The 19,134-nt window shown below is 39.6% G+C and overlaps 1 protein-coding gene across 9 annotated transcripts in view; it reads left to right on the top strand.

Moving 5' to 3' along the window:
• BMAL2 (basic helix-loop-helix ARNT like 2) overlaps positions 1 to 19,134 on the top strand; it is a 76,409-nt gene that overhangs the window by 33,145 nt on the left and 24,130 nt on the right. For 4 of the 9 annotated variants that reach the window (XM_007968015.3, XM_007968013.3, XM_007968014.3 and 1 more), the window contains 7 exons: positions 3,816 to 3,857; positions 4,596 to 4,703; positions 7,388 to 7,545; positions 12,939 to 13,018; positions 14,672 to 14,764; positions 15,900 to 16,017; positions 16,818 to 16,961. In XM_007968015.3, the coding sequence (XP_007966206.3) occupies positions 3,816 to 3,857; positions 4,596 to 4,703; positions 7,388 to 7,545; positions 12,939 to 13,018; positions 14,672 to 14,764; positions 15,900 to 16,017; positions 16,818 to 16,961 (743 nt within the window). The remainder of the gene's footprint in view (positions 1 to 3,815; positions 3,858 to 4,595; positions 4,704 to 7,387; positions 7,546 to 12,938; positions 13,019 to 14,671; positions 14,765 to 15,899; positions 16,018 to 16,817; positions 16,962 to 19,134) is intronic. The other 5 variants (XM_007968022.3, XM_007968018.3, XM_037990239.2 and 2 more) reach the window with 2 other exon arrangements.

Consider the following 19,134-nt stretch of genomic DNA (forward strand, 5'->3'; position numbering starts at 1 on the left):
GCAGTGAGCCAAGATCGTGCCACTGCACTTCAGCCTGGGCGGCAGAGCGAGACTCCATCTCAAAAAAAAACCAAAGTGGAATTATATGGTGTTTGTTCTTTTGTCTGACTTATTTCACTTAGCATAATGTCTTCAAGTTTCATCCATATTATAGCATGCGTTAGAATTTCATTGCTGTTTATGGCTGAATAATATTCCACTGTGTATATATACCATATTTGATTTATCCAGTCCTCTGTTGATGGGTTATTTCCACTTTTTGGCTATTGTGAATAATGCTGCCATGAACACTGATGTACAAATACCTGTTTTAGTCCTTGCTTTCCATTATTTTGGATATATGCCTAGGAGAGAGTTGCTGGGTTATGTGATAATTCTGTTCAGTTTTTGAGGAACTGCTATACTGTTTTCCACGGTGACTGCATCACGTTACATTCCCATGAGTAGTGTACAAGAGTTCCATTTTCTTCACATCCTCACTGATCCTTATTATTTTCAATTGCTTGATTATAGCCATCCTGGTAGGTGTGAGTAGTACAGTCTTACAGTTTTCAAAGAATCACCCTGGAAACAGCATGGAGGATGGTCTGAAGGAGGAAGATCCAGTAGGCAGAGAGAACCACAGAGAATAGCTCTTGCCAAGGATGAGGTTTTCTGAGCTTCAATCAAAGAGAGTGGCCCTGAACAGGAAGGGGAGGGAAAGGAAGGGACATATGACACACTTAGAAGATAGGATCAATAGGACTTCATGATTGTTCATTGGGAGGAGGATATAAAGTGTGCCCACGTTTTCTGACTTGGGCTTCTAGCTGGAGGGTGGTATTTTCATTCACTTATATTGAGGCAAAGATGGTGAGTTGAGTTCTGGACGCACTAAGAATGGGATATTTATAGAACCTTCAAGCAGGAAGATGGACGTGAGGATTTGGAGCTCAGGGTGGAGGCCTGGCCTGGAGTTAGAGACTCAGACATCATTAATGCACAAAAAGTACTTGAACTGATGATGTGGGTGACGTCACTGGGAGAAGCTTATGGAGTGGGGAGATTGGGGGCTGAGGATATACTCTAGGGGTGCTGACCTAAAGATAGTACAAGATGAGGGGAAGCCTGCCCAGACTATGTGAAGGCATGGCTCTGAAGTGGGAGCGGCACACAGAAATCAAAGGAAGCACATTTCAAAAAGAGGAACGCCTGAAAAGTGGCAAATCTGGGGAATATTTTGAGATTGCATCTGCCTCTAACTTTGTCTTTGGTTAATTTAGAAAGAATGCCTACATTTCATTCAAAATGCAGTGAAAATAGTTTTCAAGAAAACTTTGCATTGTGTCTGAAATTCTATTACTGTAACATAAGGTGCTGCACTAAGAAAATGTATCCCAGTAATGTGAACATTATTAATATCAGGAAGCTTATTAAAACACATTTGTAAAAATTTGTAAAATGTTACGATTATAGACCAAATTTACTAATTATCTAGATTTGTCCTACAAACAAATGAACTGTTTGACTAACAAGATCTTGCCTTTATTCTATTCTGCCAGGGGCCATTAAATAGAAGGGTATTTGCATTTAATAAGTACAGTATATTTGAATTTCACCAAGGAGGCAAATTCACTCAGTTCATTTGCTAAAATGCCAGTGATCAAAGCGAAAACATGATCTTAAAAGGTCAAAGTTTACCTTTTGAAATTGAAGTAATGTACATATATGTAGTCAGTCCTTCATATCTATGGGCAACCAATCAAAAATTGAAAATATCCAGAAAAAAAAGCAAGTCTGTACTGAACAGATCCAGACTTATTTTTCTTGTTATTATTCTTTAAACAATACTGTATAACAACAATTTACGTAGCATTTACATTGATTAGGTATTGTAAGTAATCTGGAGATGATTTAAAGTATATGGGAGGATGTGCATAGGTTATATGCAAATACTGGGAAGAGACTTGAACATCCACAGGTTTTGGTATCTGCGGGAGGTTCTGGAGCCAGTCCCCCACGGATGCTGAGGGACAATTATATATAATTCCAGACTATTAGAAAATTATTGACCCGTATAATTGTTTTCTGTTCATTCCTTTAAGATGGCTAAAAAGAGAAAAGAAGCTGACTTAATCTGACCCTCTCTTTTGCCTCAGAGAAACTTTAATTTTATTTGTACCAGCCACACAACAGGCTGACAGTGGTGAGAGAAATGGCCAGGTATGGTGGAAGGCACACCAGGTCAGGTATGGTGGAAGGCCAGCCTGTGTTGAATAGTCTTTGCTTGGCCTCCTACTAGTTATAGGACCTTGGACAGTCATTAACTTTACTCAACTCCTTCATCTGTAAAATGGGGATAGTAATAACTTCATCACTGTGCTGTGAGAATCAAGTGTGGAAATATTTTTGATAAAGTACCATAAATATAAAAGCTCTTCTTGATTGAAACTGTGAAAAGGAAAAGCACCACTTGATTAAGCGTTAGTCTTTGTGGTCTTTTTTATTTGGAATATTTATAAGCATCTCTTTATAAATTTGATTAACTTTTCTATAAGCATTCTCTTTTTTTAAGTAGAAAAATATTGAAACTTCAAAAGAGTTCAACTGAGTAAGACAGTTCTAAAGTAGGCCAAACTTTTTTCAAAGCCTGAAAAATGTTCATTTTTAAATATCTATAAAGAAGGAAATTTGTTAAGATGAATCAGAAGCCTTAAAATATTTATCCATAAATTGTACTCCTAGGAATTTATCCTAGAGTGTAATTCGAGATGCCCACACCACAATATTCTTAGCCATATTATTTATGATATTGAAAATATTAGAATGTTGAAATATCCAACAATAGCAAATGAATGAATTATGATTTAACTAATCAATGGGCTACCATGTTCTCCAAGAATATTTGAAACTATGCAGAAATATTCATGTTAGAATGTTAAATGAATAAGACAAGACATGAAAATTATATACTATGATCTGAGTTTTATTTATATGTAGAACACACAGAAATATCCACATGGTACCCATGCACCATGGCTAAGTTAAATAATCATTGTATGTATCTACATGTTTAGGAAACGCTGGAAGGAGACATGTTAGAATATTAACTGTGATTACTTCCAGATGGGATTATGGGTGGTTTTCCTGGAATTTTTCAAATCTCTCACAAAATGATACATTTGGAAATATATCTTTTAAGATTACATATTTTTAAAAGCTATGCAGCCTGCATAATTTTTAAATGCTGACAGTCTTCTATCACTACCAATGTTTTTCATTTTAGTAGTGGTCTGATGAGTACATTTCTGATGCTAGGAACTATACTAATGTGAAAATTAATATTATTGGCAAGAGTTTCCAGTTTTCAATATTTGTTACCATCCAGATGGATTTTTAGGCAGAATAAATTCCTTTTGATTAAAGGTCTGGGATTCTTAATCCATTTTCAGGCTGTTGTAATATAGCTATCATAAAGTTTTTGGTTAAGCCATCAATGATCTTAATAACTTTAATGTTAATTCTATGAAAATCTTACTATTGCTCAAGTTTGTCATGAGATCATATCCAAGTAATACACTCATTATTGCTCACTGTCAGTTAACATAACTTTTGTTATCCTTATGGGAATGATGTTGCCTGTCAGCGTTAGGAAGAGAATTATTCCTGTAGACAGTAGTAATCATTTCAGGTCATTAGGTGCTCAAGGGAGCATTTACAGCTAAGGATTTTATAGGAATTAGGATGATTGGACTTAATCTCACATCTGTTTCTCTCTCAAGAACTACAGAAAAGGTATTTCATGTAGTTTGATATTTTATCCTGCTTTTTTGTAGAGTGGAAGATGGTGAACACCAAGTTAAAATGAAGGCCTTCAGGTACATTGACTTGTTGAGATGGTATATGGTGAGTGGAAAGGTACACAAAGGCAAGCCTGTAGCCTAAGGCAAAGGTGACGCCAAGATAGAAGGACTTGAAGATGAGACTTTTTTGTCTTGTTATGCTCTGAGAAGCAATGTTATCAGGCACCTGTTGTCTTGCTTTTCTGTCTACTTGGATAACATTTTGGCTTTCATGCCTTTAACTTTCTCTTAGAATAGCTTTTTTCAAAAAAAAGAATATTATTTTCTTTAAGCACTAAAGAAAAATTGATTCATGACTTAAACAAATCAGTTACTTATGAGGAGCATCTGACTGTCGGAAACCCATCCTCGTAAGTTCTTTGTCAATTATTTCAACATATTTTTTCAACAACAACAACAAAATATTTTTCTCCATCTGGCAACATGGCCTGTCAGAGTTTTGCTTTTTCTCCATTTATTTTGTTTTCTGATAGGATTCTACAGAATACTGCTGTGGTTCAAAGTGGCAGTAACTATACACAGAATTAGGAGCCAGAGCTCTGATGAAGTATTAAGCAGAGAGCTGGTCTCTGGGTAATTATGCCTTTCCTTAATGAAAGCCTCCAGAAACCTTTTCAGGTGCAGCTCCTTCAAGTAAAGTACCTTATTCAGACATTGGTTCTTTCACCTTGCCCTGGGTTTCCTGGCTCCCAGCATTATCATTCACCATCTCCACCGTGGGCTTTCTCCCACCCTGCTCTCATCTCTCTCCAGATCCTGGCTCAGAGAGAGCACCCCTTCCTCTGCTGTACATCCTGGAGTCAGGCGTCTCTATCCATCGCTGCTGTCCATGCTGATGGGGAATACTGTTAGAAAGAAGAGGTGATCCTTCTAGTGAGAGTGTAACTACAATATTCTTTTAATCATAACACTTTAATTTTAATCAAGATGCTCTGTAATCCCAGCTCCTTGGAAGGCAGAGGCAGAAGAATCATTTGAGCCCAGGAGTTTGAGACTGCAGTGAGCTGTGATCATACAACTGCACTGCAACCTGGGCAACAGAGTGAGACCTTGGCTTTAAAAAGAAAAAGAAAAATATCTAATTGCTCACAAATAGAACAAAGTATGAGTAGATAACTGAATTTTATGTGAATACACATCTAATTGGAATCCTATCCACTTCATCCAACAGTATGTATTTTGTTCCAGGAGTGTCATTGCCAAGGGTGAATGGTTGGGGCAGGGAGTGTGTTAGCTCCCACAGCCTTCGTTGATGTTCCTCCCTACCCACCTCCCTACTCTTTTATCTGGAAAAATTACATTTTCTTTTATCCAATTTAAAGTCTTTGTAAAAACAGATCAGGGAAGTCTCCCACTTACCCTCTTTCCCATCAGATTGCCCCTAAACTATTCTAATAGAGAAATTCCGGAGTTGCTGTGTGTTGTAGGAGAGGGACTTGCAGCAAAGTGTGACGAGTAAAATCGTGTAATTCTTGAAATCTAAGATACGCTTTTCCTCTCTACGTTTTATTTTCTGTGGAAATTTCTTATCAGTGGCATCTTCCTGTCAGTTGGCAGCATTTCTTTCTCTTGTGATGCTTTAAATAATCGTGCGTCTTACAATTGGTGGCTCTTAGATTTGATGAAATAGGGGTGGTGGTATGGAAGGTACTGAGGTGGCTTAGAGAGAGCAGTGATTAATCGTGTAGTAGTCAGAGAAAGCTTCCCAGAAGAATAACTGAGCGGGATTTTGAAGAAAGAATAGGATTTCTCCAACAGTGCAGTCAGAAAGGACTTTGTAAGCCGGGTAAAGAGGAAGGCATGGAGGAGGTGTGTGAGGACGAGCAAGTCTTTGCACGTTGCTGCTGTGGGACATGTGGAGCTGTCGGGAAAAGTCTTGAAGAGAGAAACTGGACATGAAGACATGAGGCAGGTCAGGGAGAACCTTGGCCTATAATTAGGGAATCTGGCTAGTCCTCTTGGGCAGTGGATGTGCAGTGAACAGTTTTGTGCAATGGGATTAGGTGACTTGATTTGTTTTACTACATAATTCCGGAAGGCATAGGATAGACTGGGAGAGGAAGGAACAACAGTTTAAAAGGTTCTGGGGTAATGCAATGAGCCTAAATTAAGATGGTGACAGAGGGAATGGAGAGGAAGAGAAGACATGTTTAAGAAATATTTTAAGATCTAGAATCGACAGGAGTTTGTGATTATTTGACTTTTTAGGGTGAAGAGGAAGGGTCTAAACCAGGGATATCCAATCTTTTGGCTTCCCTGGGTCACGTTGGAAGAAGAAAAATTGTCTTGAGCCACACATAAAATCCAGTAACACCAGTGATAGCTAGTGAGCTTAAAAAAAAAAAAAAAAGCTCATAATGCTTTTAGAAAGTTTATGAATTTGAGTTGGGCCACATTCAAAGCCATCCTGGAGTGCAGTTTGGACAAGCTTGGTCTAGACTGAGCAGTTGTGTTACCAACCAAGATAAACCCTATAGAAGGAATAATAAATCAGGAGTACTATAGGAAGAATTGAAAATGGGGGTACATTGCAGAGAATGCATTCAGTTTGGGGTTTCCTGAGTTTTAGATTTCTTGAGAATCGTTTAGATTTGTAATTCTAGTTCCATAGGTCAGGAGCTGAGTGAAGTATGAATGAGATAGGGTCATAATAACCAGTAGCTTATGAGTAGCTGTAAAGTTTTGTGAGGGAATGAGATCTCAGGGTGAATAAAGAGTGAGGAGAGAGCGGTGCTGAGCAGGGAATCTTAGTACACACCAATATTTAAGGATCAAGTAAGAGCTGGGTAAGGTGACGAGGGGACTGAGCTGAGCAGGGAGAGTGGAGGAGGACGAGGAGGCAGAGAGGCTGTGGAAACCAGGGGAGAATGAGAAGTGTCAGCAGTGTCAGATTCAAGGCAGGGATCAGCAAGAGATTGCAAGAGAGAACGATCTTCGCTAGGACAGTTTTAGTGGGGCACGGGTTGTGGAAGGTTGATGCTACAGATGGACAGAATGCCTGGGAAATGAAAGACTGAGTGGAAACCGCACTCTTTCAGGGAGCTTGCTGAGGGGGCAAGACAGTAGCAAGAACATAAAACAACTAGAATATTAGGGAAAGGGTTTTTTTTTTCAGGGGGGAAGATACTTGAGCACATTAATAGACCCCTGATAAGGAGCTATAAAAATAATGAGGTTAAGATGCTGACAACTATTTATGCAAATGCCAGAGAATAGTTAGCTTTGAACAAAAGGGCACCCATCTCTTCTCTAATATTGGAGACAGGTAGAAAAACCACCTAGGCTCTCAGACAGTTGTCTTCGTTCTTAAAGATTTCAGAAAATGAGGTAGGGAGGGACTGACCAAGGGCAGCGAGTTTTATGAATGCTATTCCTGGTCTCAGCAGCGCTTTCCTCTTCCCTCAATGACAACTGCAGGGACCCAAGTTAGGAGGAAAAACAGTGTGTGCCTGCTGGGCTCAGCATCTGCTCCACTGAGCGCCACAGGTGGGGGTCTGGAGGTCTGCCGAATGTTAAATATAAAGGAAGTTCCTTTTCCCTCTTAGAGAAGCTCATAGCCAAACCGAAAAGCGGAGGAGAGATAAAATGAATAACCTGATTGAAGAACTGTCTGCAATGATCCCTCAGTGCAACCCCATGGCGCGTAAACTGGACAAACTTACAGTTTTAAGAATGGCTGTTCAGCACTTGAGATCTTTAAAAGGTAAGTTTGATGATGGCTTCCACAGTTAAGTGAAATCTGCTCTGTCACTGAGGTCTCTGATTGGTTCGCTTTGCTGTCAGCTGTTGAGGTTCTATCCAGATGTGTCTTTCAGCTTTACGGGTATTCACTGGCATTTGTCTATAGTCTATGTGTGGGGAGAATACTGAATTGGATGTTAGGAAACTTGGTTCTGATAAAAGCTTTATCTCAAGCTCACTATGCAAACTTGAAAAGTATTTACATTTCTGCTTCACATATAATACGAAGAGAATATCACCTGCCTTTCATACCGCTCAGTTCTTTAGAAGTTCTGAAGTAGAACTGGGCATGGTGGTTCATGCTTGTAATCCCCGTACTTTGGGAGGCTGAGGTGGGTGGATCGCTTGAGTCCAGACTTCGAGACAAACCTGGGCAAAAAATGCAAAAATTAGCCAAGAGTGGTCATGCTCGCTTGTAATCCCAGCTATCTGGGAGGCTGAGGTGGGAGGATCGCTTGAGCCTGGGAGGTGGAGGTTGCAATGAGCAGTAATCGTGCCACTGCACTCCAACCTGGGTGACAGCCTGTCTCAAAAAAAAAAAAAAAAAAAGTTCTGAAGCATAGTATTAATTATTAAGTTATTGAGAGATTTCTATCCTTCAAAAAGAAAACTTCCTTAAACTCTACAGTTTCTCTTAAGGCTTCATTCAGATTTATTAGTAGGACCTTACAATGCATCACACGTTGCCATTCCAGGGTATCCTCAAATATGTGAGACACTGGGGGAAGGAGGTCCTTGCCAATGCCTCTTGGTGTGTGGGTCATCATTTCTGGCTTTAGCAATTCCCCAATTTGAGCTTGAATTTTAAATCAAAGTGTAATAAATGTGTATATGTACCTGTGTGTTAGTCCATTCTCGCATTGCTATGAAGGAATACCTGAGACTGGGTAATTTATAAAGAAAAGAAGTTGAATTGGATCATGGTTCCACAGGCAGTGCAGGAAGCATGGTGGCATCTGCCTCTTGGGAGGCCTCAGGGAGCTTTTACTCATGGCAGAAGGCAAAGCGGGAGCCGGCATCTTACATGGCAGAAGCAGGACCAAGAGAGGGTCGGGGAGGTGCCACACGCTTTAAACAGCCAGATCTCATGAGAACTCACTATTGCGACACAGTACCAAGGGGAAAATCCACAAGCATGATCCAATCACCTCCCACCAGGCCCCACCTCCAGCACTGGGGATTAGTTTTCCACATGAGATTTAGGTGGGGACACAGAGCCAAACCATATCAACATGTGCAGTAGAAATCACCCCTGGTTTGGGAATAACCCCAGTCCAACTTGGGGGACAGGGTGATGGAAGTGGAATAGAGTTTTCGATTTATCAATGCTGATGATGTAAATTTGCATGGAAAAGATAAGACCTGGACAAGTAGCAAACTGAAGACTCCAGAGGAGACTCTGCAAGTGCAGATTTGTAAAGATCTAGAAGATTATAGTAAAATTTGGCTCAAAAATCATAAAAAGGGAGTGAGCAAAGGATGACCAAGGGTCTTAGTTTAGATCTCAAGCACTGCCAGGAAAAGGAAAATATATTTCAGGGTAATGGAAATTATCTGGGCACCATACAAGGACTTTACCAAGTCAAGTTAAGCTGGTTAACAGGAGAGCAGCACTAACCTGGACTCCTGGTGCTTCCTGTTGGGAGCGTGATGGGAGATCTTACTTTCGTAACAGTCTGTTATGAAATAAGCTTCTCTTTTACCCACAGCTGAGGCTTGCAATATTTTCCTTAAATCCTTCAGCAATGAAAATTTACAGGCTCAACTGAGGTCATTTGATTGCAACCCTAAAATTAGCTGAGTATTTTCACATTTGCAGTGTCCTAAGGGAGGAGGACCTAAGGGAAAAGCCATGAATCAGTCGACTAGTTCAACAAAACATGATCTGAGCATCAACCGCATTCCTGTTCTGTGCTGAGAACATAAAAATTAATGAGACAAAGTCTCTGCCCTTTAAGGGTTTGTGATCTGACTAGGAAGACTGACTTAGGAAGAGATCGTCAGAGTCTAGTGTGATGAATGTTACAGCAGTGATATGAGTGAGAGGAGAGGCTGTGGAAACTCGGCAGGGAGGAGGTGAGTCCAAAGGAGATTCCTTGGAACAGGGCGTAAATGTTGCCGTCAGCTCTGCTAAGCAGAAGTGACATGGTTAAGAACTCATCCCCGCATTCTGACCAGATCCTTTGGTCAGTGCTGCTCACACCAAGATGATTTAAGGCACTGGATCTGCATTCCAGGGTATTGTCGCAGCATCCCCACACTTGCTCGGCAAAAGCTTAGAAGCCATATCAACAGAGGGCTGCCTGTGGATCATGTTATTTTGGTCCATAGGATAATTAGGTTAAAGGCAGAAGGATGGTGATGTGATTTTTTTTCACTATACCCTACAGCAGTGCTTTTAAAACTATCTGGGTGAAGAACAGGTGTTTCTCCCATCCACCACCAGTTCATTGTAAAATACAGTTAATTATGGAAAAATGATCATGGGTTTGGCTGTCACAGCAATGTTACATTTTTATAAAAGCCTCTAAATGCTTATTCTTAAATTCTGCATTCAATCTTACCAGTTTGCCGGTAAGAAAACCACTGGTCTGCAGACCACATTTGGAGTAGCCCTGCTCTGTAGCATGAGGTCCTGTGTCTGTGATCTGATTACCAGGCGGGGCAGTGGAGCGCGGTGGTTCATGCGTGTGCGTACTGAAGGCAGACCTTGTGGTTCAAATCCTGGCTTCCTCCCTTCATAGCTATGTGACTTACTCAAGTTATTTGACATTCTAATCCTCAGGTTTCCACATCTGTGAAATAGGGACGATGCATTTGCCTCCTGGGACTATTGTTAAGAGTAAAGAACAGAAACCAAACACCGCATGTTCTCACTCATAGGTGGGAATTGAACAATGAGATCACTTGGACATGGGAAGGGGAACATCACACACCGGGGCCTCTTAGGGAGGGGGGAGAGGGGAGGGACGGCATTGGGAGTTTTAACTGATGTAAATGACGAGTTGATGGGTGCTGATGAGTTGATGGGTGCAGCACACCAACATGGCACATGTTTACATATGTAACCTGCACGTTGTGCACATGTACCCTAGAACTTAAAGTATAATAATAATAATAAAAAGAGTAAAGAGTAATGCATGTAGAGTGTAGCACACTGTTCACTAATGGTAGGGGTGGGGTAACAAGAGGAGAAGGAATTGTTACTGTCATTTTGATCTTGTTTTTTAACCCAATGAATGTTGTGAAAAAAGTAAGTGATCATGTTGCCTCGTTGGTTTTTGCCATGGGAACTCTGAGAGCCAATGTGTGGACAAGTGTGCGGAACACCACAGCATGCATTTACGGGCTGGCCTCTACCATACCTCAGCGCTGCTCTCACTGCCCTTGATTTCTCTTGAGCACATCCCCACTCACTCACCGAGTCAGGGCTTGCCTCTGCTGGCTGATTTACACTGACAGGGTTTCCCAGCCCACTTCTGCCTGGTGTGCTCTGCCAACCTTGCTGCAGGCCAGACCTGAAATGTCATTACCTTGGTCAGAATCAATTTATTGCTGTTCCCTGACCTAGCACTCAGAATTTGCGTCCTTCATTCCTTCCTCAGCTCCCTCCCAAGCTGCTGTGTAGTAATATTAACAAGAAGTCATTGGGAGAATTCCCTGAGCCCTAGGGTGAAGATAGATTCCAACAGAAGAGATTTTCTTTTCCCTATGCCAGGCTCTTAAGAGTGCTATGAGTCTAAGAAAACTGTACTGTATCATAGCACGAGGCATTTTGACTTTCTGCCCCGCCTACTTACTTTGCCACCACCACCACTTAGTTCATTGGTGAGTTTGGGCCACAGATCTGTCCAAGGGCCAATGTGTGGTTAAAATGTCTAAGGATGTTACCCCACCTTTCCCCTGCAAAAGCAACTTTTCTTACAGTACCCAGGAAGAGGGGATAGGAGTCAAGAAGTTTGGGGAATATAAGGAAGGGAAAATTGACTGACTTCTGAATCATCCTTGCCCTGGGGATGGCTTGCTTGGCATTGTTGACTGTGTCATATGCCCCCTTGTGGCCTTGAAGGGCTTTGCGTGTCTAGGTTGGTGGATTCCTTTACTCCTCTCAGGTCAAACATTCCCCTTGGTTTTGGCCTGATAATTCCTCATCATTTTACAAGCTCTGCAGCTGCTTTAGAGACTTTCATTTTAATATAACTCAGTGCTAAGGGCTGAAAATGAATTATTTCATTTATATTTTATACATTTTAGAAATAATCTGTGTATTATCAGAATAGAGGTCTCTATATTGCCATTAGAGGGTTTTCTTACTGGAAAATCTCATGAATCCATAACACTTGTTTAGAATTCCAGAATATCCCCTTTCAGGGTAACTCATATGATCAACTTTAATTAGCTGAGACAATATCTAAATAACTGTAGTAGTTCCCCCTTATCCATGGAGCATACGTTCCAAGAGCCCGGTAGATGCCTGAAACTGTGGGTAGTACTGAACCCTAGGCATAGCACTTTTTTTCCTATGCATATATACCTATGATATAGTTTAACTTATAAATCAGGCACAGTAAGAGGTTAACATTAATAATAAACTAGGACAACTTTAGCAATATGCTGTAAAAAAGTTGTATGTTCTCTCTTTGGCTCGCTCAAAATATCTTATTGTATTGTGCTCACCTGTTTGCAGACCACGGTGGACCACAGGTAACTGAAACCACAGCTAAGGGGGGACTACTGCATGTCAATTCTTGAATGTTATTTCATGTACAGTTTATTACAATGTTTTTATATATAGCTCTTAATGTGCATATTTGAATATAAAGGAATAAGTAGTTCCAAGAATTCACAATCTAAAAGAAAGCAATTTTAATCAAGTGATAATGAAGAAAGAAAATGATTAGCTGAGCATAGTGGCTCACACCTGTAATCCCAGCACTTTGGGAGGCTGAGGTGAGTGGATTGCTTGAGGCCAGGAGTTCAAGACCAGCCTGGCCAACATAGTGAAAATTTGGCTCTAATAAAAATACAAAAATTAGCCGGGCGTGGTTTTGCATGCCTGTAATCCCAGCTACTCAGGAGGCTGAGGCACGAGAATCACTTGAACTCAGGAGGTGGAGGTTACAGTGAGCTGTGATGGTGCCACCGCACTTCAGCCTGGGCAACAGAGTAAGACTCTGTCTCAAAAATAAATTAATTAAATGAAAATGAGAAAAAACGAAAATGATGACAGAAAATGTCTTAGAATGTGCCAAAAGAGAAAATAGCAGCAGCAGCAGCAGCGGCATTGCTAATGTTCATTGAGCGTGTTGCCCTCTCTACTATATTTCCAATAACTCTTGACTCCTTTCTTTTTAGGCATGACAAATTCTTATGTGGGAAATAATTGTAGACCATCATTTATTCAGGATAATGAGCTCAGACATTTAATCCTTAAGGTAACTGAAGATATATTTGTCTAAGTTGTATATGTGCTTTCATTGCTGTTTGAATACGAGGCAGATTTTCTTCCATTTGCTTCCTGTGATAAACATGCAAGACTCCATGTTACACCATATTTCCTTTAATATAGAAATTTAAAATAGAGAAGTAGCCATGTGTTACTAGTTTGTGTTAATGAAAGTAGAGACAGAGGATAGGCACTTTCTACACTACAGAGCAAAGCTTGTCTTCAGCACTGAGCATGTTATACTACCCATCTCTCACACATAGGATCTATTCGCCATGATCACCACCTCCTTCAAAGCCGTCTGGCTGACATCCTGTTCCCTCAGGATCCTGTTCTTCTCGGAGGCCAGTCATTGCTTAGAGTTGTTAGTGCTTTGACATTTCTGTCCTCATCATTTCCTGTGCATGGCTTTTCAGATTCAACGGTCTAGAGGGGAAACTGTGATCATGTGATTGGCTTCTCATGCCCTCGGAGGTGATAAATGTCTGTGTGACTACTAGGTTTTAAGCGATAGTTGAATTAAATAGAAAGATTCTTCATACACATTTTTGTCCATTTTTCCTTTAATTAAAAAAAGCCACTCTTTTATTTAAACAGCTGAATTTAAATATAGCATTCCTGGCAGGGATATAAAGGATATTGTGTGGATAAAAAATTTTTTGAAGGTGGCAAAATGTACGGTTTGCTTTCGAAGCTTTCTGACCAATCTGTACATGCTCGTCAGTCACACCTTCATGGAACCCTGCTTCTGCCCTGCAGAGCATGCCCAGCAGGAGTGCCAGGCTCTTCCTATGTGGCCATATGTTCCCACTTCCATGCAGGCTGCTTCATGGGATTTGCTGGGTAGACCTTACGAGAGTAGCTGACACATTAGTTTAGAATGAGTGATGCCTTATTATTATTCAAAAACTATAACTAGGTGTACAGTTCAATGTCTTCGTTGCTTCCTTGTCCCCAATCTGCACAGTCCTCCTACCTCAACATATCCACAGGTAATCGTTCTGCATGCAGTATAGTAGGATTTGGTAAAGGTAATTTTATTTTATTATTATTTTTTGAGACAAGGTCTGGCTCTGTTGCCTAGCCTGGAATGCAGTGGTGCAATCTCAGCTCACTGCATCCTCTGCCTCCTGGGCTCAAGCCATCCTCCCATCTCAGCCTCCTGAGTAGCTGGGACTACAGGCGTGCACCACCACGCCCGGCCAATTTTTCTAGTTTTTGTCGAGACAGGGTTTCGCCAGTGTTGCCCGGGCTGGTCTCAAACTCATGAGCTCAAGAGATCCGCCTGCCTCGGCCTCCCAAAGTGCTAGGATATAGGCTCATTTAGTGCTGTATATAGGCTCATCTATAGCACCTGGCTTAATTTTTTAAGAAATGTCTCAAGTAAATATTCTGCAGCCAAACTTTTCATGTCCAAAACATTAATTTAGAATAAGATTTCAACATGACGTTCTTTATAAATCGGTTTGCATCTTAAGAACATTTCTTAAAATTAATCTTACTAGCTCCATGAAAACTAGCTCAATAAAACTAGTCTGTTAGTTTTAGTGCCACAATAACTCCCTCAGAATCTGAATGTGTGTATGTGTATAAGAGACAGACAATATTTTTAAATATTCACTTTTATTTTCTTAAATCCTAGACTGCAGAAGGCTTCTTATTTGTGGTTGGATGTGAAAGAGGAAAAATTCTCTTCGTTTCTAAGTCAGTCTCCAAAATACTTAATTACGATCAGGTATTCAAACCTCATGATTCCATATTCTAATTGGAGATGGAAAACACACCCACACATGCACACACACACACCCACACACACAGGTGACTGACAGTTTAGGGTATCACTTAAGTTTCAAGTTAGTGACGTGGAATCCAGTTCTACTGGGCACTGACTTTGCAAAGAAGAGGCTCTTTAGAGACTCACTGGCTGCTCAGGGGCATGTAGGGATTCCCATGATTCAGGGTTTAGTCCTCTGCTTTTCAGATTCAGAAACTTGATCCGCCTTAGAGAGTTCTGGATATAGACTTATATTAACCACGCAGGTTTTTTTTTAGAATGAAATGTCTAACTGCCAAACAATTCAGCCTACTTGTATTGGCTGGTCCATTAGTCCTGTTGTCTGTAGGAATGTTTGCTTGGGTAATACAGGAATTCAGAAGAGGGGTGGCCACTATGGGTCAGGGAAGGCATCACACATGAAGTAGGATGTCTGCGAGGCTTGGTAGAAGCGAGATGTAGAGAAGGGCAGGAAACATTTCAGGCTGGGAGAAAGAAGGGAGTCCCGAAGTCTAGGGAGTCAAAGGCAATTTGGCTGGAGTGGCCAAGGGATAGGGAAGGGGTGGTGAGTTCTGAGGAATGGGACTGTATCAGCAAAGGCATAGACCTGGGGATGCTGTGCATATTGGGAGTGGTGGAATGGGAAGTGAGAGGTATTCTGGGTTGGATTTTACTTATCAATAGTATGGTAATTTTTTAAACAGTATGGTAAATGTCTGATAAAGTCACAGATATTCTGTGATTTCTGTATTATACTATCATGTAATCTCTTTTTTTTAACAAGGACAAAAAAGTTCAAAACAAATCACAATCATTTCCAAGTATCATGTTAATACTAGCAATCAGCGGAATACTAGCAATTAGTGTTTGTATATGGTTTGTGTATATCCAGGGATGGTTCTATATGCATGTATTTTTTTCTGTCTACAAGTATCACCCTGCTTTGAACACTAAGCTCATGTCACATAGTGTCGTGAACGTATCTTTGAGCTTGAGAAAAATCAACCTTTAACAAAAAAGGACATTTATTGTATGCATCAAGAAATGTAGAAAAAGCATGGTACTGATTTTAAGTGAATGTCTACCTTATGAATAGGCTAGTTTGACTGGACAAAGCTTATTTGACTTCTTGCATCCAAAAGATGTTGCCAAAGTAAAGGAACAACTTTCTTCTTTTGATATTTCACCAAGAGAAAAGCTAATAGATGCCAAAAGTAAGTGTCCATTTCTGCATGCTTATTATTTTATGTAAATGTAATGATCACCTAAAAGTTTAGCTACATGGTATTTTTAATACAGCTAACTAAGCTTTTATCAAACGAGAATTATTTTGTAAACTTTACATCATAGTTAATATATATAGCTATATAGAAAATTCCTATATTCATACAGACATATACAAACACAAATGCATTCATATGAAGATGCTTTGTTTGGGGAAAATATGATTCCTTCATATTTGCTATTTTTCATATACAAATAAAATCTTTACAAGAAAGTGTCATTTTGGATAAAAAATTGCTGAAGTTCCCATTATTGAGCTACATGCTAAAAGACAATTATCCTCTTTTGTATATGGATTAGGTCTTTTCTGTATGAAAGACCTTGTATAATTGCGTTTGGGAAGTGTAAGTAGTTTTTCTTCTCTGAAAATGCCTAGTACCAAATAATTATGTGAAATATAAAACAATTGATTCCTGTAATAGTTGAAGATTTTTTCATTTTTTAATTTAATTTTTATTTCATTTCACTTAAATTAACTTTGTTCTTCCCCATTTGGGGAAAAAAGAAAGATAAATTGCAAATGTCTATAAGTTATCAAAATGTGATTGCTTGACAAATACATTTTTTGGGTGTGTTTCACTTTAGGGTTTACTGTACAATCATGCCATTGCTTTAAAAAACTATTTTCTTTCTCAATAATAGATGATCAGAAAATGTTGGAAGATAAATTTCAAAATTATTTGACAATATTCTTTTCCACCTGTTCTCTCACCCCCTTCTGCTACAAAAGCTGGTTTGCAAGTTCACAGTAATTTCCACACTGGAAGGACACATGTTTATTCTGGCTCAAGACGATCTTTTTTCTGTCGGATAAAGAGTTGTAAAATCTCTGTCAAAGAAGAGCATGAATGCTTACCCAACCCAAAGAAGAAAGGTATCATTTTGAAATGTCAAGTGATGCAAAGCGTGGATATAAAATGAATGTCCTAAATATTTTCTGTACAGAAAAAAATAAAATATATGGTCAAGGGAAATATTTGAATCCAAAAGCATCTTAAAAATAAGATTTTTTTTAAACCAAAATTACTTAGATTGGTTCATCATATCTTTCGAATTTATCAAGTAATTACATATTGTCTTTGTTACCCAAGATTTTAATTGTATTATTGAAATTGTAGTTTGGGGCCTATCAAATGGGAAAAAATCACAAGAGATAGAAATAAAACTTTTGCTATGAAACTTCATTATTACTCTTTAAAATACAAAAGTTAGATGTTAAAATAAAAAAGTCAATAGTACAAGAGCCTGATCTGACTAATTTTGGTGAAAGTTTCTTAAGATGTTCTAGGTGTGATTTTAATTTTTTATGAGATGTTGATTCATTGGTAAATATCTCATTTGTTTTCTTATGATCCTTTGCTAGATTTGTCTTGCAGATATTTACTTTTTGTAAATTGATTAAATAGTCATCTATTTAACTTAATTGGGAAATTTCAGGGACTACAAAATGTCTCATGACTTTTTTGCCTAAGAGCATATTAAGCTCTTAGATATAGGATTTCGTAGGCAAATTTCAACATGGGATTTGCTTTCCTATCCTTAAAAAGGATATATGGAGCCACAAAATTCAATTTATTTACAAGTTTTGGTCAGAATATTTTTTGACAAACACCTAAAATGATAATTGCTCATACTAATTTATTTAACACTTACCCTGCGCCAGATACTGTGCTAAGTGTTTTAGTCCTCATGAAAATACTCTTCTTTTTAAAAAAAATTTTCAACATTTATTTTAGATACAGGGACTACATGTGCAGGCTTGTTGCATGGGTATATTGCACTAAGGTAGTGAGCATAGTACCCAGGAGATGGTTTTTCAACCCACACGCCCTTCCCTCCCTTCCCCTCTAATAGTTCACAGTGTCTGTTGTTCCCATGTTTATGTCCTTATATGCTCAATGTTTAGCTCCTACTTATAAGTGAGGATGTGTGGTGTTTGGTTTTCTGTTCTTGCATTAATTCACTTAGGATTATAGCCTCCAGCTGTATCCACATTGCTGCAAAGGACATGATTTCATTCTTTTTTATGGCTGTGTAGTATTCCTTGCTTTATATGTAGCCCACTTTTCTTTAATCCACCATGGATGGGCACCTAGGCAGATTTCATGTCTTTGCTATTGTGAACAGTGCTGCAGTGAACATACAAGTGCATATGTCTTTTCGGTAGAATGATCTATTTTCCTTTGGGTGTATACCCAGTAATGGGACTAAAGATTCCTCCCCAAGTTGTATTTTCTCCTAGCTTCTTTCACAGTCTTATTTCTAAAAAGACCCCTGCACATTGGCTGTGCTGAGGGGAAAATGATTGGGATAAACCTGAGATCATTGTCTGACAACAATAGATGTTGGTGAATGAAGAGTTTATTGAGTGCCTACTATATGCTACTATGCCAAATGCAAAGAACACACTAGGGAACAGGCAGACAAGTACTGCTGTAGTGGACCTCATGTGAGATGGCCCTCATATGCTACAGACAGCCAAGAAACATGTAAACTAATAAGTAGGTAGTGGAAAGTGTGATGCGAATGACATCTTTGCTGAATTAATATTAGTTTTTGAATACTGAAAGATGATTTTCTCAGTTTTTTGTTGCTATCCACTTTGTATCAATTACAGACACAACACACTTGTGCAGTGGTACAGTCATAGCTCACTGCAGCCTTAAACTCCTGGGCTCAAATGGTCTTCCCAACTCAGCCTCCCAAGTAGCTAAGACTACAGATATGTATCACCTCATCTGTCTAAGTTTAACATTTTTTATAGAGATGGGATCTTGCTATATTGCTCTGGTTGGTCTCAAACTCCTGGCCTCAAGCATTCCTCCCACTTCAGCCTCCCAAAAGGCTAGGATTTCAGGTGTGAGCCACCATGCCTGATACAACACACAAGTCTGTCTGCAGACCCTGGACATTAAAACTCAGGCATCTCCTCTTTCCAGGAAACGATCCCCAATACCCTCCCAACTCTGGTGGCTTGCGTCCCAGGTACCCACATCAGTAATCCTGAGCTTCTCTCAGATTTGCTGCTCTTCTACACTGTATTGAAA

Source organism: Chlorocebus sabaeus, chromosome 11 (assembly GCF_047675955.1).
Source record: "Chlorocebus sabaeus isolate Y175 chromosome 11, mChlSab1.0.hap1, whole genome shotgun sequence".
NCBI lineage: Eukaryota > Metazoa > Chordata > Mammalia > Primates > Cercopithecidae > Chlorocebus > Chlorocebus sabaeus.